Source organism: Malus domestica, chromosome 11 (genome assembly GCF_042453785.1).
Source record: "Malus domestica chromosome 11, GDT2T_hap1".
NCBI lineage: Eukaryota > Viridiplantae > Streptophyta > Magnoliopsida > Rosales > Rosaceae > Malus > Malus domestica.
The window spans coordinates 6,351,744-6,372,217 of record NC_091671.1 but is presented as its reverse complement, the minus strand read 5'-3'; the positions used below and the strand labels follow the sequence as shown (position 1 = coordinate 6,372,217).

General features: G+C 36.1%; 1 protein-coding gene and 2 pseudogenes across 4 annotated transcripts; 2 read left to right on the top strand and 1 right to left on the bottom strand.

Annotated features, from left to right (window-relative positions):
* The first annotated feature begins 34 nt into the window (after window positions 1-34).
* LOC103447654 (anthranilate synthase alpha subunit 1, chloroplastic-like) overlaps window positions 35-20,474 on the top strand; it is a 38,055-nt pseudogene continuing 17,615 nt past the window's right edge.
* LOC114823047 (uncharacterized) lies at window positions 4,033-7,880 on the top strand (annotated as a pseudogene).
* Window positions 8,657-17,922, bottom strand: LOC114823044 (putative disease resistance RPP13-like protein 1). Of its 4 annotated transcripts, none has more exons than XM_070808039.1 (4): window positions 17,709-17,922; window positions 17,113-17,178; window positions 13,519-13,614; window positions 8,657-12,627 (listed from the first exon to the last, which is right to left on the bottom strand). In XM_070808039.1, the coding sequence occupies exon 4, from the start codon at window positions 12,589-12,591 to the stop codon at window positions 8,704-8,706; it is 3,888 nt and encodes a 1,295-aa protein (XP_070664140.1). In that variant the 5' UTR covers window positions 12,592-12,627; window positions 13,519-13,614; window positions 17,113-17,178; window positions 17,709-17,922; the 3' UTR covers window positions 8,657-8,703. The 4 variants fall into 4 exon arrangements, with proteins under 4 accessions (XP_070664140.1, XP_070664141.1, XP_070664142.1 ...); XM_070808040.1 differs by having other exon boundaries at window positions 13,519-13,599; window positions 17,709-17,854; XM_070808041.1 differs by having other exon boundaries at window positions 8,657-12,554; window positions 17,709-17,849.

Here is a 20,474-nt window from a genome sequence, read left to right as displayed (position 1 = left end):
ACTGCAATACATTCCAGCCTGACCCTTTGCTGGAACCCAGTTAGAACAGCAGCCTGACCCACTTTGGCATCCCGACACTGGTGCTACCCATTACATGACGAGTCAATCGTCTTTGGTTGCTCTCATGGAGCGTCCTTCTCCTTCTAATGTTTATTCGGGTAGGCAATAGTAATACTATGTACATTACCCGCATCGGCACCCTTCCTCCTTCGCTTGATTCCTTTAATTTTCATCTTCGCATTGTCTTTTTTCTTCCCGACCTTTGTAATTTTTTTTGTTGCTCGTTTCAATTTTTCTTCTGGAGCAGTTGATTCAACTACATTTGCTTTCTGGGATGTGTTTGGTTTCCGAGAAAATGTAGAACGTTGGGGGGGGGGGGATAATTGAGTATTAGCCATTTACATTTGAGTATCTACGACTGTTTTGCTGGAAGAAAATAAAGAAAATGAATTTCTGGGTGTTTAGTTAATTGTGTTTTGATTTACATATTAAAATGCTAATTTCGGTTCGATTAGCCGAACAATGAGAGTGGTGGTCATTATATGATTATAATCTGCCCAAATTTTAGAATTCAAAATTTGATTCTGTCAGGCAATGTCTGTTTGTAAGGAACTGAATTGGTTATACTAATGCGAGTTTTGATTTGTACGATTGATTTTACTGCAGCAGACGAATCAGAGAAGTTTGTAGAAGCCTCAAAGAAGGGGAATTTAATTCCTCTGTCTCGGAGCATATTCTCGGATCATCTAACTCCTGTTCTTGCTTACCGGTGTCTGGTTAAGGAGGATGATAGAGATGCTCCAAGTTTTCTGTTTGAGTCAGTTGAGCCGGGTTCCAACGACTCCAATGTTGTAAGCGTCCTCAGCCCCTTGTATCATTTGTATTTGTTTGCATCTGACTTTAGACAATAATTAATCACTTACAAATTTTTGGAGTCAATCATTGTTAGGGCCGGTACAGTGTTATTGGTGCCCAACCATCCATTGAAATCGTGGCTAAGGAGAACATGGTTACCATTATGGACCACAGAGAAGGTTGTAGGACAGAGGAGATCGTGGAGGATCCAATGACTGTTCCTCGGAGAATCATGGAGGGATGGACACCCCAACTTCTTGATGAACTTCCAGAAGCATTTTGTGGTATGATCAGTACACAAATAACATGCTTTAAATTCTTTAGTAGTACTCATATCTTAATCCTCTCAGTTCAAAGTAAACCACTTCTCCTTAAATGTGGTTTGTTAACAAAGCTTAGACTCGTAAAGTTGTGGTGAAGTTATTTACTCCTTAAATGTGGTTTATTAACAAAGCTTAGACTTGTAAAGTTGTGGTGAAGTTATTTATAAAAATGAAGACCAAACTTTATTTAATTTTTTCCTTTTGTCTCAAAGTTTTGGACTAGGCAAGTAGAACTGTGGGCTATCAGTACAGCTCATATTTCCCTGTACATTTATTAGGTTGTAGATGTACTGTGTTGACACTAAGTATTGTGTGATATTCTGGACTCTCGCAAAAGACTTACTTGACACAAAATTGCCATAAATCTATCCTCGTATTATTGTATAATTCAGTCTTAAAAAATTGAGGTTTTCGAAGTCACTAGTTGGTGGTTAACAACATCCATTCTCTTTATCAGGCGGCTGGGTTGGTTACTTCTCTTATGATACAGTACGTTATGTTGAGAAGAAAAAGCTGCCATTTCCGAGTGCACCACCAGATGACAGAAATCTTCCTGATGTTCATCTTGGTCTTTATGATGATGTGATAGTGTTCGATCATGTGGACAAGGTACTGTGATTTTCATGCTAGATTTTAGTGAAGAAAATATATAAATTGGGGACACTTCGATTCAAATGCATGTCAGCATAAAGACATCTACTTTTTATTGTTAAATTAGTTTTTGTTCTTCCAAGTAACTCGCTCTTATGCTTAGTCTTTTTCTTCAAAGTTCTTGTTTGTTTTTTCCGCCACGTTGAATCAAAATATTTGCATCCTACTCCATTACTGAACTAGGAGAATTAGTTAACTGCATGCTTTGGTTGTAAATTTTTATTTTAACAAATAGGGTGCTACTATTGTGGCTATAACCATTTCTATTTTTCAATTTTGTCTACTATAGAAAGCACATGTAATTCACTGGGTGCAATTAGATCAATATTCTTCTGTTGACGAGGCCTTCAATGATGGAATAAATAGATTGGAAACATTGCTATCTAGAGTGCATGACATTATCACGTGAGTAATCAACTCCTTTCTTTCACATTTCTCTTCTATTTTTTTGTTGAGTTTCTATTCCCCTCCTATATTCTTATTCATCCCTCCCTCTTTAATACCAGTTTTAATCATAAATTATTCCAAGGTCAATTTCAACTCGAGGCTGCCTCAGGGCTGGGGGAATTAGTTCTCCTTAATTGTTATTTACTTTTTTAAAAACAAAAAACTTGAGGTTGATGTAAAAATGTACCGATTGTCAATTTCAGCCCTAGGCTGCCTGCAGGTTCAATAGAGTTCAACACTCAACTTTTTGGTACTAAATTGGAGGACTCAAGCTTGACAAGTGAGGAATATAAGGAGGCAGTTTTGGAAGCTAAAGAACACATTCTAGCTGGGGATATATTTCAGATTGTATTAAGCCAGCGTTTTGAGAGGCGAACATTTGCAGACCCATTTGAAATTTACCGAGCATTGAGGATAGTTAATCCAAGTCCATATATGACTTATTTACAGGTTTGCCTCGTTTTCAGTGGGTCATTGGTTCCAATCTACTTGTTCACCTTGTAATTCTGAGATTATATGAGTATATACTTCCATGATCAGGCAAGAGGCTGTATTCTGGTTGCTTCAAGTCCAGAAATTCTGACACGTGTCAAGAATGTGAGTAAAGGAAGTCCAAAAAAATTTAACACTGAGTGTTCGTCTTATTCTGTTGCTAGCTCCTAAACCTCTACAATGGTTCCTACTAGATGTCCTACATTTTATGTTTTCTTTAGTCCCTTTTGTTTTCCTACTATAGTGTTGTAGTCGTCATTAGCAATAAATTGCTGAGATTTGCATTTCTTATTTTTGTTATTAGAAAACGATCACCAACCGGCCTCTTGCTGGGACAGTTAGAAGAGGAAAAACACCTAAAGAAGATTTAATGCTGGAAAAGCAGCTTTTGAATGATGAAAAGCAATGTGCAGAGCATATTATGCTTGTAGACTTGGGAAGGAATGATGTTGGGAAGGTTTATAATCTTTCCTTTCTCGTATTTGTATGATTATTACTGTATGTTGAACTTTATTCTCCAGAGTGTAATACCATGCATATGCTAGATTTTATTCTCCCTGGTATCTATTTTCACACTTGGTGCCTTGTCTGCTCATGGCTTACGTGACAATATTTATAAGATTTTTATCATAATCTGTTTCTTTCATTTAGTATATTGTGGCCATAATAATGCGATTGATAATTTGTTCATGCAGGTCTCAAAACCTGGTTCTGTCAAGGTTGAGGAGCTCATGAACATTGAGCGTTATTCCCATGTCATGCACATAAGTTCAACAGTAAGTATCTCCTTTCGGGTAATACACATAATAAGTAACCTAATATCTATAACGATTGAAACACATCCGCACATCTGTAGACATTAGTTTCAGAATTTATTTTCTCATGGGGTCTATATCTATTTTCATGAGTGTAATGTATGTACTCAACAACCAATTGAATTAAGGGACGAAACTTTAATGTAATTGTAGGTTACTGGAGAGTTACTTGATGATTTAACTAGCTGGGATGTTCTTCGTACTGCGTTGCCCGTTGGGACAGTCAGTGGAGCACCGAAGGTTTTCTTCATGAGCCCTTTTTAATTTGTTTGTTGGCATTCTTGTTTTATTTCTTATTAATTAGCTAAATTGATCCTAGACTTAATTAACCTGTATAATCCTGCGAGTACAAACCTTGAGGATTAACCTAATTAGTTAGGAAACGGCTTATTACACCGCTATTGGTTGATATATGGAACCTGATGTCATGATTTCCTAATCTATCTTATATGGACTCGCTTAGGATTAATTTTTCGAGTTTCTGCATTCTTAGCTCTACTGCAATGCAGGTGAAAGCCATGGAGCTGATCGATAAGCTAGAAGTGACTAGACGTGGTCCATACAGTGGTGGCTTTGGGGGAATTTCGTTTTCTGGCAACATGGACATTGCCCTTGCTCTGAGAACTATTGTTTTTCCAACTAGCTTTCGGTATGATACAATGTATTCATACAAGGACGCAAACAAGCGCAGAGAGTGGGTCGCTCATCTCCAAGCCGGGGCAGGAATTGTTGCTGACAGTGATCCAGCCGATGAGCAGAGGGAGTGCGAGAACAAAGCTGCTGCTCTTGCGCGCGCTATTGATCTGGCGGAGTCCTCGTTCGTTGATAATTGAATGCGTTTTTTGCTCGCATACAGAATCTGGTTTGTAATATATTTCAAGTTTTCCTTAGCAATTTTAGTCGTGAGTTGAGGTGAGTCGTCTTTTGTACGAATAATGTGAGTTTGATAAAAGTAAAAAGATCTGATGTTAGGAACTGTAAATTATATCAGATGATGGGAATGTTAACGTTTTAAGCAAACCAAAACTAAAGGTAATGGCATACACAAGCAAATTTTGAAACCCTAGTTAATCATTGCTGCTTTTGCCCTTCAAACTTTTGGCGAACAGTGCCGTCATATGTTGAAACCCGGAACAGATTAGAACGATCACCGGGCAGAGCTTCCCTTGCCTTCGTGGCTGCATCCGTTGTCGCTGTGAAAATTTCCACCCGACCTCTGTTCTTAAAGAGCATTTTCTTCAACCTTGCAAAATTTGGAGAAGAAATCTCTCAGCCTCCTCTTCGTATAATCTTCACCATCCTTTTCCCAAGAATTGTAAGCACTTTTACAAGAAAAAGTTTACCAAACAATCAATTGTCTTATTTTACGCTCGACTTATTCTCGATTTCTCACAACACAACAAAACGGTTTTTTTTTTTTTCCCTTAAAATACTAGAATACCAAGCCCACTACAACAAAGCATTAGCAGGCCTAGTCCTAACAAGCCCTTCACTCTTCAATTCTCTCTCTCTCTTTAAATTTTCTTTGTTTATTAGTTTAAACAGAGCCTTCTTCCGTGCTCACTTTGCTGAACAGGTTTCATCATCTCCTTCTTTAAACAAAGCCTTCTTCGGCATCTGTCAGTGGCACTTTCACTGAATCCCACAATTACTCGTCTCATCTCCCATCCTATTTTTTTCTTCTCAACAGGTATTTCTTTTCTCTCATCATTTTTTTCTTGTTCATTAAAGTATTGGTATTTATGATTTCCTGTTATGCCTGGATATTTTGTGTACAAATCTGGAAATTTTGGTAAATCTTGTTCACTTGTAACATTCTCTAGAATTTGTGAGTTTAATTACTGCGCGAATTGGTTCAAATGTTACTGGGAGGGGGTTAAAGGATCAAACTTTGGCTAAAGTTGCAAACTTTCTTTGATTTTCCATGATTAGGGGTTAAATTTTGGCTATTGTTTCCAGTTTTCCTTAATGAAAAACCTGCCAATTATTCCTAAACTAGTATATATTTTAATAGTTCTATATGTAAGAATCCTGTGAAAGTTTCAAATTGTTTTCACCTTTGATTGTTTATTGGCCAACGTTGCAAACTTTTCATTTTTGTTGTTAGGGTTTTTGAAACAATTTCCAAGTGAGACCTATTGGTTTTCCGGTGAGAATTGTGTGAAAATTAGGTTGTACAAGAGAGCAAAAACAAGAGCGAGATTGCATAAACGAAGGTTCAAACTATGAACATATAGTAAACATGATATACATTTTCTAAAGGGAATCACCACATTCTGTGGTTTTGCAATCTTGGAGTCCAGGTTTTAATTCAAGAATTGAGAAACTGTCTCTTTTAGAATGACAATTGTGTCTCCACCCGTCCACGAATTACAAAACCCCTAAATCCGTTTGTATGTGTTCTGTGGTATAAATTATATTACGAGAATGAACCTTCTCCGGCCAGAAATGATGCCGCTGCTGGGGACCCCTTCTCCTCAAGCCTTTTTGACTCTCTTGTTAATTGGCACTTAATAACTTCCATGAATTTTGCTAGTATGTGGTTATGCTTTGAGTTAAGAGCTTTTATGTTTTGTTGGAATTGTTACGACCCAATTTATGTAGTTGTAGGATGTCTGAAACATGAAGTTGATATGTTTATCGGTGTTGAAATGTTTGGGGCGTTACCATAGCATATTTAATGAATCTGTGCAAATCTGTTTTCTTTTCGTACTTGTATGAATTATCTAATTAGCGGTAAAGATTTTGTTTGATAATTAGAAATTAAAATTGATCTGTTGCTCATAAATAATTGAATATAACAATGGCCGATTACTTATCTTTGAGATCTAAATTAAAGGTTCCTGGGTCCTTTGTGAATACATACAAGTTGGAGAGAGCTCGGGTGCAAAACCCTGTGAAGAACTCTGGGCCAAACTTGTTCCATCAGACTCGAGATATCCGGATGTTGAGTTAGTTCATGTGAGATTGTAGTTTGCTCAGAGATCTTGTTCTCTTCTATTCGCAAATGCAAGTGGTGCAAGGTAACAAGGAATTCAGACCACTCTTCTGCCACAATACAAAATAAAAGTTCAGATGCAATAGTTGTTGACGGGACTGTAATCCAAGCTGAAGACACTATTGTTATCAGATGCGGAAGTGAAATTACTTCAGGTCCCGATAAGGAAGGGTATTTAAGCTACGGGTTCAACGATTGCCTGGTCCTGAAAGTTGTCAGAAGAAGTTAAAGATTTCTATGGATGCCGAGCATGCAATATGCTGCATTTGCTTGAACATATGGCATGATGTAGTTACCGTTGCTCCTTGCTTCCATAATTTCTGTAACGGATGCTTCTCTGAGTGGTTAAAGAGATCACAGGAGAAACGTTCAAGTATACTCTGTCCCCAATGTCGAGCAGTTGTACAGTTTGTTGGAAGAAATCACTTCTTGCTTAACGTTGCGGATGAAATCTTCACTAAAAAACACCAACGATGAAGTGGCAATTTTAGACTCTAGTGCAACAATACAATCTAATCTTGTCATAAACTCTGAAAAACATCTTCGTCGAAAAAGGGCTCGCTCCCAGGTGGATGAAGAAGCTGATAATCCATCAAATCCATGCCCTCAATGTGGTACTGAATATGGTGGGTTCCGCTGCAATCAAACCACTATCCATCTGCAATGTCAAGCATGCGGAGGAATGATGCCTTTGCGCACCAATAACAATGTACCTCAACACTGTTTAGGATGTGATAAGGCATTTTGCGGTACATATTGGCATACTCAAGGGGTTTCAGAGTGATTCTCACCGTGTGTGCAGTCGCGAGACTTTTAAACCAATCTCAGAATGGGCCATCTCTGGAATCCCTACCTCAGCGCATGAAAACAATCAACATGAACAAGTTATCACTGAAAAGTGTATTGCACAGTTGGGGAGAACATTGCAGGATGTCGTTGCAGAATGGCTTGCAAAGTTGAACAACAGAGAAATTGATCGAACAAGGATGCCCCTGAATCATGCTGAGGCGATAACTTCTGGGACATCCACGTGCAATTACTGTTATGAGAAGCTGATCTCCCTACTCTTGTACTGGTTTCGGATTTTGATTCCCAAATACCATCTACCCACAGAGGCATCAAACAGGGAAAATTGCTGGTATGGATATGCATGTCGGACACAGCACCATAATGAAGAACATGCTTGTAAAATAAATCATATGTGCCGGCCAACTAGGGGTACTAATATGTAGATTTCCTTGCTCTTGTTTTGTCTGTTTTGAGAATTAGAAATTTATCACAAGCTTATCTTCTCTGGTACTACTGAGACTTTCCGGCAGCCAAATTTATGATTACGAGTTGTGTACTTTTGTTTGCTCATAATTTTTGCGTACATATCATTGCACGACTCCAAACCTACACATGCGAAGCAACTTGAAAACTTTTGTAGCTCTATGCATCCCTAAGGGCATGATGAAATGGTAATCATTTGATGAGACATGATTAACAGATAAGATCATCTTTGCAATACTAATTAAACAAGTCAAATTTAGACCGCTTGAGATTGATTAGTAAACAACAGAGGGTTTTCGATACTCTAGTCTTACAACATTCATGCATGATCATAGATTCACAGTTCCAAACGAAATCATCATCCATATTTTACAAACCAAACGTTTGAATTTGAATTCCACAAAGTACCAAAATCTACCTCTCAATAGACACAATTTGGAAACAAACTTGAAAAAGGAAATTCGGAAACTAGAGCTCATAAACTTGTTGAAGCTCCTTTTTCATCGACGACTAGTTCGATACAACAAATTGTCGTATAATAGAACCACCATAAGACACAGTAAGAAAAGAGGGAGAGTAAAACCAACACTGAATCAGTTCCACTCCATTTAACCCATCAGTTTCAAGCCTGCTGAGAAGACGGTAGCTGTGCCAATGCTGGCATTGAAAAACAATATTCACAATCCACAAGTCGAAGAGTAACAAGATGAGAGAACGAACGAGTCATCTCCTACCAGATTTGGAATTTTTGTAGCTCCGTATCTTTCTATCACAAATACTTTCAAGTTTATATGGGTCATGAGTACATGTAAAATTTGTTATTACGTGAATATTAACATTTGAAACATGTTTATGATTTAAATTCACAGAGCCAGATAGTAAATAAACACATAAACGCACGTCGACGAATTACGTACAATTGCAAATCATATCTTTCGGTGATCAATCCATATGTAGGGGATGTGAGAAATCTTGGCCCAATCTTCTCCAGTGTCTCTCTGGCACCGTCTCCAGTGTCTCTCTGGCACCGTTGTGTAAGCAAATCACACTGGAAGATTTGCAGACGAGAAAGAGAAGCGGGTAGCCCTTCATCTGGCAAACTCTGGAGTTGAGGACAAAAAGATATATCCAACATCTCGAGAGAGATGAGGTGTCCTAACGCCTTGCCGTCAATGGTTCTCAGATTCGGAAGATGGGAGATTCTAAGAGAAGTGAGAGTGGTTGGCAGCAGCCCCTCTTCTGGAAATGATTCGACAATTTCTTCTTCTTCACATTCTGAGAAGTTGACAGCCAAGTGTTTGAGAGAGGTGAGTGTTTGTAGACCCCACCGCATACGGTTTGCCATCAGTTTTTTACAACTCCAGATTTCGAGTGACCGCAATTTAGACGGCAATCCCCCTTCCGGAAATGATTCCAATTCTGGAGATTCAAATATGAACAAAGACTTGATAGACGGGAGAGAGATTTGCATCTCCTCTGGCAGTGACCTGAATTTGTTACATCCTTTGATTTCCATCTTCTTCAAGTTGGGCGCCTGCAGTCCTCCTCCATAGAGGAAACCCACAAATTCTGGGCATGCCATTATCTTCAAATCATAGAGGGATGGGAATTTAGATTCTTCCGGAAATGATTTAAATTCTTTACACCCTTCTATGGACAGAAACTGAAGAGACGGGAGAGAGGCGTGCATCTCCTCTGGCAGTGACCCGAATTTGTTACATTCATAGATTTCCATCATCTTCAAGTTGGGCGCTTGCAGTCCTCCATGGGGGAAACCCACAAATTCTGGGCACTTCTTTATCTTCAGACCAACGAGGGATGGGAATTTAGATTCTTCCGGAAATGATTTAAATTCTTTACACCCTTTTATGGACAGAGACTGAAGAGACGGGAGAGAGGCGTGCATCTCCTCTGGCACTGACCACAAGTTTTTAGAACGCCACATAGTTATCCACTTCAAGTTGGGCGCAAGCAGCACTCCACCACCCACAAAACATACGAGATTCGCGCAATCTGATATTCTCAAGTCACGGAGGAATGGGAGTTCAATATTGAATTTATTGCATTCTTGCGAACAAGCAAGGGATTCGATATTAACTTTCTGCAAAATTAGCCGCTCAAGTCTTGGGAAGTAGTATAACGGTAATTTCCCCGTTAGTTTGGGACAGTTGTCCAGACTAAGCTCGCAAAGATTAGGAAAATGTCCGCCTTCTTCTTCTTCACCTCCAGGGAAACACCACTCTTGCCATTCCCGCATACTGCGGAAACTCAGAAACTCCAGAGTTTTAAATGCAGGCCCATAAAACTCAGACCCCACTAATTCCACTCCATTCAACCCATCAATTTCAAGCCTTTTGAGGGACGTTAGCCGCCCCAATGTTGGCAGGGAGAAACAATATCCACAATTCTCAAGTCGGAGAGTGATGAGATTAGAGAAAGACTCATCTCCTAACCAACCTGGAAACTTTATACCTCCGTATCCCTTTATAGCCAGCACCTTTAGGTTTGTATTGGGCTGCAGGTTGCCTAGCACTCGGCTATCGTTTTGAGAATCAGCAGTGTCACCTTCCCATTCCAAACGTATTTCACTGAGCTTCTTGTCCCTCAGTTTGGCCTCCAAAGCATCCTCAGCATGTTTGATATTTTGAAGCCCTGAAATATGAAGATTTCCACTCAAATGCTGAAACCCCTTTAACTCATCAATGTATCCCCCAGCATCTTTGCTCAAGACAAACTCACCTCCAAATGTTTGGAGATCTTTCAACTTGCCCATGTGGGGGGGCATCTTTTTTATTTTCGTACCTCTCAAATCAAGATGGCGCAAGTTGATAAGTCTTCTCAAATCGGTGGGCAACTCAGCTAGACATGTACAATTTGACAACAACAACGTTTGTAAATTACACAAACTGCATACCGTGTCCGGTAATTTCTGGATTGGAGTGTTACACAAGTCGAGGTACCGTAGATGCTTCAAGTTGCTAATCAAATCAGGCAACTTCGTGATATCATGCACACGTAGTTTGAGAACTCTTAAACACTGTAGCATTAAAATGAGATCAAGTTGTACTGTCGGCGAATAGAGAACGCCAAGAATGAAGGTGCGCAGATACTTAGCTTCATAAATAGTGCCAAATCTCTTATAATCAACATTAGATGAATATTGCAAATAAGAAAAATGACGACCCTTGCTCACAACGTCCAATGAGAAGTCGTGGTCTTCCAATCTAATGCAAAATTCCCCACACACGTATGTCGCCAAATCATGCATCAGATCATGCATGATGAAACAATCATTTGAAGACGAGTATTGAAAAAATGACCGTGAGATTAGATCATCAAAGTATTTCTTTCCAACATCTTCCAACATAGTCTTCTTTTGGGGTTGTAAAAGATCTTCGGCCATCCACAGCAAAATTAATTTAGACTTGTTAAATTTATAATCTTTGGGAAATATGGAACAATAAGCAAAACAACGCCTCAGCTCCGGAGACAAGTACTGGTAGCTTAGCCATAGAGCCGGCAAAATGTCAATCTTTGCATCTGAGAACTCCCATATGTCACTTTTTAGCACATTTTCCCATTCCTCCACATTTGATTCAGAGCGTAAGAGACCACCGAGAGATTTTGCAGCTAAAGGAAGGCCTTTACACTTGCTAACAATTTGTCTTCCAATTTCCTCAAGATTTGGATCTACACTTGCATCTTTGAAGGCATGCTTGGAAAACAGAAACCAACAGTCTTCCTCAAGTAAGTGCTTTAAATAGTGGGTTTGAAGAGTACCCATCGTAGATGCAACGCCATCATTCCTTGCGGTGACAATGATCTTACTTCCATAAGCTCCAGACTCGAAGGGGCGCCTTAAGGAATCCCAAATATTGTAATTCTCGTTCCAAACATCATCAAGAACAAAAAGAAACTTCTTCCCCGCCAAAGCATCCTTGAGTTTGACTTGAAGTTGGTTTAGGTCTGTGGAATCACAGGTTTGTGAAGTGACTGATGCATAAATTGTTTGTGTGATCTTAACAATGTCAAATTCATCAGAAACACATACCCATGCTCGGGGCTCAAAACGCTGCTTCACTCTCTCATCATTGTATAAGAGCTGAGCAAGGGTGGTCTTTCCGATCCCACCCATGCCCACGATGGGAATGACGCCAATCGTATTACAAGTAACATCATCTGATAGCAACAATTGAATGATGATTTCCGTGTCATGATTTCTTCCATACACTTCAGAGCCTTCTACTAAAGAAGTTGAAGGCAATGTTTGTGAGCTTCTGTGACTACAACGTTCTTTCAAACCGAAAACATCCTTTTGTTTTGAAATGGAGCTTAGCCTCTCAAGAATTTCCTCTATCTTGGTGTCTACAGACTCATCAAAAGCATGGAAAGAAGCAGATATGAGGTCTTGTACCTTGCTTGTGCAACTTCCAAATTCTGCTTCAATTTTCCGCCTTAACGCTTCTGTCTTGATCTCGTCCAGTAGGTCCTCAGCACGTAAGACTGCCTCTTTAAGCTTATGCAGCCACTGCTTCACCCTTGGGTCACGTAATTGCTTTTGCTCGGCATCATAATAAACAGCATCGACAGACATCAACTCGATGCTCAACTTCTCCAGCAACCCATCAGTCAATTTCTTTCCTCTAATGAAGTTCTTGACCTCCTGAGAATCCAACTTCACAAATACTTGCTGGAAGAAACCTGAGAGAGCGGCTCCACCTACCACCTCCAACGCCATGATCGATCTCTTCTTTGCAAATGGAATTGAGTTTTGCTGGGAGAAGATAATCACAAATTAGCTAGCAATATCAATGTAACGAAAACCATGGTTAGTTTTCGCTACAAATAAACTAATTCAAACCAAGAGTTATTGAATTGACTTTATGTAGTTTAAACAAATAAACTAATTCAACACAAAAGTAGATGCGTTTGGAGTCATTTCTCGTCGGCAGCCCAATCGGTCAAAGTGAATAGTAAGTTAGTAACGGCCTTTAGTGAACAGTAATTGTCCAAATGCATCTCCACCAAATATTTTTTTAATAAAATAATAAATAATTTTATTTTTAATTTCAAATGACAATAAAAGATTGGTTAAAAAGTATTTGAAAATATTGAAATGTGATGTAAAGTGGAAAAATATGGCTAGCTATTTATAGAAAAAATTTATAACTTTTTGTATTTTTTGTATTTTTCTAATCAGGGCTAACATCAAAGTGGGCCAGTCAATTCGGACCTGGGGGAAAAGTGGGGGATCCAGGGGAGCCCAGGTTATTGGAATGGGCTGGAGCTGCCGTTTTTTTTTTTTTCTTGGTAGGGGGATTCCAAAGCTCATCGCTCAGGGGACTTGGCTGGGCTGGAAGTGTTCTAAAAATAAATACAAATGAAACATAGGTCCCTTATGTTGAGGGTTTCAAAACCGTATAAAACATGTAAAATTTGTAAATATATTTACGACACGCAATACTATGTACATACATGGAATGTAGGAAGGAAATTATAGACCTTTTGTTTTGAATCAAGAAAAATACTAATTCTAAAATACAATTTCAAGAACCCTTACCAGGCAGTAGATCATCAAAAAGAACGCTAATTCTAAAGTACAATTTCAATTTCTCTCTATGTTAAAAAGCATGCAAGCAGAGAGAAAAGGCGTAGTTTCTATTACCTACGGAATTAGCTTGTAAAGACTTGCCCACTGTGTTCAGAATCAGTGTCCCTCCATTGTCAGCATCTTTAGAGAAATTTTCTGTAGATAATTACACTGTAAAAATAAATCCATGTTAAATTGGAAAGAGCTGCTATTCATAACGCAAACAGAGTTGAAACAAAGACGATCAAGTTATGTAAGTAATTAAATATATGAAAAAATACCGTCCAAACCGAAGAAAAATTCTACTTTTTAACAATTGAACTTAATATATGAAACCACCAATTTAGTCGCAAAAGAGCAACCATTAAACAAAACATCAACCGGAAAACCATTAAAACAAAAGGGCTGCTTGATGAAGTTTCTAATACATCCTTTTGCTTTATCTCTAAGCACAAATATGGAGTATAAGATGAAATAAATAGCATACTCTACAGCCGTACAACTCTGAAGTTAGACATCAACTTACATTTTCTGACAAATAGAAACTCAATGAATCATAGTTGTATTCCAACTTCAGAATTTAGACATCATTATGTTTGTCTTATTCTTTGACAAATAGAAAATGCTGATTCAATGAGATAAACATATGATTATTCTTGATTATGTTGCTAACGATCCCATTACATACTCTCATTTCTTTTTACAGTTTACAAACTCTCATTAATTTGTTACTTATACACACTCTAATTTCTTTTTAATCGTTTTATTGAGCAAATAAAAAATGAATCAAATGTTATCTAGTAACAAACTCATTGAATCATTTTCCTACAAGTGATCATTTCTCCTCTACGATGTTATTTAGTAAGAAACTCACTGAATCATGCAATAACAAAATCGTTAATTGTTATTAAACTTGTTTTCATCTCTCTTTGTAATCTCTAGTCACTATTTAAATCTAAGATTGATAAGATGAGATATCATAGTTTTAGATGTGCATTGCTTAGAATAATAATTTTCTAAGGGGAGAGTTTGGATGCGGTCCCTAACTATCATTGTTCTTTAACTGAAATCTTGTTGGTTTTCAGCTTTTGATCTAAGTCTCTGACATTAATGAAATAATGTATTTATATGTAAGTTATTATATTCTTAAATTGAAATTTGTAGTTATAGTTGTTTATATTTATGAGATTTTAAATAAAACCCATAATTAGTGGAATTAAAAATATTAAAGAATAAATTATACTCTCCAATATATTGTGTATATACATTCATAAATAATAGTAAAAAAATTTATTGTACCAAAACATGAGTACATTTTCCAAAACCACAAAAAAAAAAAAAAGACTTAATAACATTATTAAATTTCTTTGATTAAACTTGACAGGGATACATTCTTAGATCAACAAAATAGAATATACCCATAGAAGTTTAAAATATAGATTAGAAAAAAATTGAATGGATCTTATATAAAAAGAAATGGGTACATGTTATACTAAGAATGGATCTTATATTAAACTTGTTGGTTTTCAGCTTTTGATCTAGGTCTCTGACATTAATGAAATAATGTATTTATATGTAAGTTATTATATGCTTAAATTGAAAATTGAAATTTGTAGTTATAATTGTTTATATTTATGAGATTTTAAATAAAACCCATAATTAGTGGAATTAAAAATATTAAATGATAAATTATACTCTCCAATATATTGTGTATATACATTCATAAATAATAGTAAAAAATTTATTGTACCAAAACATGGGTACATTTTCCAAAAGGACAAAATAACTTAAATTTTAATGAAAATGATACAATTTTAATATATATATATATATATATATAAATTAAAAATAAAAAATACCTAACACACAAGACCCGTGCATGCATGAAACCAAACACTGTATTAAATTGCAGTATCTGAACGGTATTACAATATTTATTAGTCCAATTTCATAAATAGTGTCCAAATCTTGATTATGTTTCATAAATAGTGTCTAGTTCCTGATCATGTTTGATAAATAAAGCCTAGTTATTGGGTCCAGTTTTATAAATAATGTATAGTAATTAGTATAATTTCATAAATAGTCTCTTTCTTGGTCCAGTTTCATAAATAGTGCCTAGTTATTTGCCAACTTTCATAAATAATGCCTAGTTGATCTTGTTTCATAAATATTGTCTAATTCTTAGTCCAGTTTCGTAAATATTGTATAGTCCAGTTTCATAAATAATTTTCATCTATTGGTTTAGTTTTAGAAATAATGTCTAATTCTTGTTTTCGTTCATAAATAGTGTATACTTATTGGTTCAATTTCATAAATAGTGTCTGCTTATTGATTTAGTTTCATAAATAGTGTCTGCTTATTGGTCAACTTTTATAAATAGTGTTTACTTCTTGGTTCAGTTTCATAAGGTTTGAAACTTACTCTTTTTGGTCCTGTAAAAGCACTCATTGCGCCCAAAACGATAAACCCATAAATGATCCATTAGATCAAATCCTTGAGAAGATTATGTTCTCGAAAATTATATTTAAAAAGTTGTTTTCAATTACTAAATTAAAATTTCCTCACATTTTTTTACATACCTACAAAAATAAATGTAACTCTCCATCCAATTTTTTGAGCTTGAGTGTCATCTTGGAGAAACTTTACCTTGTGCCCATAACACAAGTGGCACACCACGTGTTATTATGTAAGTAGTGAAAATTTTTATTTTTTGTGTACTTAATTTTTTAACACAAGAATCTCACAACTTGTATAGAGACACGTGGTGTACCACCCCGTGCTCCGGTCACATTGAAAAATTTCTCATCATCTTGACTATTATTGGGAAAAAAACACCACAAATATAAAACTGGGGAATGTAATTCAGTTTGAACTCTTTTTCTTATTTTAGCAAAAATAAAATAAATAAAAAATATATTAATGTATCAAACAATCAAAAAAAGTGGAGTGTGGAAGGGGGTTGGGGGATGCGCCCAGCGCAAGTTGGGTTTTTTATGTTTTTTTTTAATTCTTTTGTCTTTATCATTAAATAAAGTTAGTAGATGATTTTTTATTAAAATGTAAAGATTTGATTTTTTTTTCATTAGTTTTTCTTTAAGAAATATCAACTCAAGTAGAATTATTGCCATTTTTCCGACCCAAGGAAAAGAAGACTTCAATTATTAGGTTATGTGAATCAACTGATAGAGCCAAGCAGAGATCGCCACCTACCTAAAATTTCAAGAGGAAATCTACATTAATGATTTGGTGAGATGACTCAAATGTGAGAACCAATCAGAGAGCACCAAAAGATAAACCTCGGTACTCGAGCAACAAAATCACAAACCAAGGAATGCAACGATTATGAAGTACTCAGTTATATTTCAGGAAAAAGACTACAAAACCTACTACCCCAAGCCTATAATGTTATATCATCAATGGTTTACAGATAAGAATCAGAATAAGCATCATAATCCAAAAAACATGATTTTATCACGCAAAGAGAAGAAGGATATCAGCTGAAGATTTTCTGTACTTAATTATCAAACCACCGCATACTTTGATAATTAAGTACAGAAAATCTTCAGCTGTATAGTTTTATGCCAATAGAAGCAATATGGCTTCGCCCAACCCAACGAAAGGGTTTTCTTTATTTGTTGAAAAAAAATTTCACATGCAACATTCATTTACCTGTAATTGAAGAATACGAAGCGCTGGAAACTGGAATTCTTCCACAAAAAATCAAAACAAACTCCCCTGCAAAGGAACCATACTTAATTTCAGCAATCTTATCTAAGATTTAAAAATAATTTTAAATCTCATACTAAACAAATTTTTGAATCTTAAAAGAAAATTGTTTTTAAAAGATATTCTTAAAAAACTGTTTTGAGAAATAATGATTTTTTTTTAATATCATACCAAACAGGCCCCTAAAAGCCTTTGGAGCCTGAAAACAAAAGTTTCAAAATCAGAAAAACCAATGAAACCAAACCCAATTTAAAACAAACTTTTCAAGTATTTGAATATTATTTATGGATTAAAATCATTTTTCCATTTTGTATTTGTATTAATTCTATGAAGCAAGCCATTAGTGAAAAAAAAACCATTAGTGAAAAAAAAAACCAAATTCAACACATCTAGAATTCAAGAATCTTGAGTACCTAACTGACCCACAACCACTACTCTTTTTTATAACAAAGCCTCGACCATTAACTCAGAAAAGACTGCATGCTACCCAGAAAAAAAGAAAAAACAAAAAGAAGCCCCAAATTGGTAGGAGAACTCACCATGAAACCGAACTTTTTCTGGGCTTAAAGCTTTCTTCGAATCGGGACCGGATTGTGTTGTGGTTAACAGGTTTTGAGAGAGATTGTGCTGGGGTTCGTGATCTTTTTAGAGAGAGGATTTTTTGGTTCGTGGTCTGTGAGAGAGAGAACTGGGGAGAATCTGGACGCAAATGGAACAAACAGGTATCTTCTAAGAGGTAGTGGCACCCCCAGCCAACAAATAGTAAGGGGAAATTTGTAAATCCGCTGTTTAAGATTAAAAAGCAAAGCAGGAAAGGGAAGAAAAACCAAAGGTATTTTCGTGAAATCACTGTTGGTAAACCGTGTCCCATCAACTGAAGTTTTCGTATAGATATAATGATACAATACTAATAGTGCCGTATTATGGCGGCTGGAAGCTGATTGGAAATCTCACAAGGCATGGAGGAGCCTTTGGTCAAAAGCAGAGCGAACTTTAGTCACAAAGCAGGCACACCTACCATATAGCTGTTTGGTCTGTCATATTATATATTTTATCCTATTTTAGTATGTTTTGGTAATTATTTTGGTATAATTTTAATACTTAACTTTATATTTTCAATATAAAACATTCGACATCCTTTGGAGCAAAACGTGATCAAACGGGTGAATTTTAAATTGATTCAAATTGGAGGACGTTCGTGAGTCCTTTAGCTCGTTCGTGTCAAAATTTTGGTTTTTTTCTACCAAGTGGTTATTTTCTAGCGATGAAATAAAAAAGCAATGCGTGATGCTGAAAAGTGACTTTTTGGCTTAATTACGATTTTATGAGCCTAAGATGACCTCTGTTGGGTTCATGACCTTCTGGAGAAGTGTTCAGATTATTTGAAACTTTAAATCCAGCTATTTTGGGCCACTTTTGGAGGAGATTTGGATCCAAAACGTCGTTGTGCAGATTTTGAGCTGATTATCCTAGTCAATTTAGGATTATGTTTTCTAATTTATTTCAATTTATTTGGTCTCCTAATTTTATTTTAAGTCATTTTCTAGGAAGGATTGGATTTTCTAAGTAGTATAAATAAGCCATTGTGGCCGGCCCTATGTTCTTCTTTTCAACGTGATATATGAGAGAGAATTTTGGCCAAAGTTTAAGAGATTTTCAAACTTTATTCTACAAGGTGTTTTCACTCTTTTTCTATTTCAATAAAACTCTTTTGGTTGAATATGCATAATTAACTTTCTTTTGCTAGGGTGGGGCCATTAGCCTTAGCATGAATATGTGGTTTTTATTTTATTGCTTATGATATTATGTATGCATGCTTTGAATTATTAATCACTGCATTTAAATAGTCTCTATGTTTTAATGCTTTGCTACCATTAGAATGTTTAGATAAGCAATCAGACGCAATTTATGTTGGAATGTCACCTTGAAATTGAGGAATGCTTCTTATGATTAATAATTGTAAGTCAATTAGGGCGAATGCCATGTCTTAAAGGTAGCATGATTTTTCAAAGGGTTTTCACAAAACATAATGAGTCATGCATGTTTATATTTGATATGAATGCTATAGACGGATTGCATGTTTGATATACGTTCTATCTTGAATGCCACAAGTTAAATATGCATTAGGAAAACCTAACATTCAAAGTTGCATGTGTAATTCATAAGTAATTAGTGAATCTACAAAGAGTTGTTAAGATGACAGTGGAACCCTAATGCTTTTACAAATCTATTTCTCAAGGCCATTTCTTTTTAATTTGATTTCTTTAAAATTAATTTCTTGTTGATTTTCCTCAATTACTTTTATTAAATTCGTTTTTATTATTTTTAGATTGAAAAACCACTCTTTTCAAACTTTGTTTTCAAATAATTAACTAAGATTTTATTTTTACATAAATTGTTTTAGATAATCCTTGTGGGAACGACCTTACATGAGCATTTTTACTACAACTACCTTGTTCTCTTACAAGTATTTTGTATGATTTTTAACCCTCTTTATGCAAGTACTAAAAATCCTATCAGCTGGCCATCACGTGGATTGGTGACGAATCCATAATATGCATAAAGTCATAACTCAAGTTTTCAACTATTAAAATCTACCGAAATAGGGATAAGCCCAAATTAAAACACCTGCAAGTAACCACATTTATTGCATCCCCGAAGGACCACACTTAATGGGTCTCTGACACTATCTTACATGCATACAAAATCATACACTAGCCGTAACTAGTGTAAGCTGAAATCTAATTATGTCATTGTCGAGTAATCTCGAGATGATGACAAGCTGAGAATATAAATGTGTAATCATGTCACTACCACCGAGTAATCTCGAGGTAATAGCAAGTTGAGAATATAACTGTGTAATCACGTCATTACCAAGTAATCTCGAGGTAATGACAATTGAGAATATAACTGTATAATCAAAAGAGGAATTAGAACGGTAAACTCTGGTTTGCGCTTGCTCTGAAAGTTTCAAGTCATATTCCAAAAAGTACCAGAACGCGCATCTCAAAATCCCAATAAATATACTTCGGAAACGACTTCAAATCATGGAGGAAATAATATAACTCAAGCACAGGAAATCGAAAAGAATGGATGACAACGCATCTTCCAATCACGTTTCAACGTATATAAAACGCTTTAGTTTCTGATTTGGTGGAAGACTTACTCACATATAAAGAACGTATCTCGAGCTACAATAAACTTAGCTATACAAAAAGTAAACAGTAAAGTTGAGCATTGACATCAACAATGTCATTTTCTCAATCACCAACGTCAGTACGCGATTAAAGCAAACACAAGAGAAA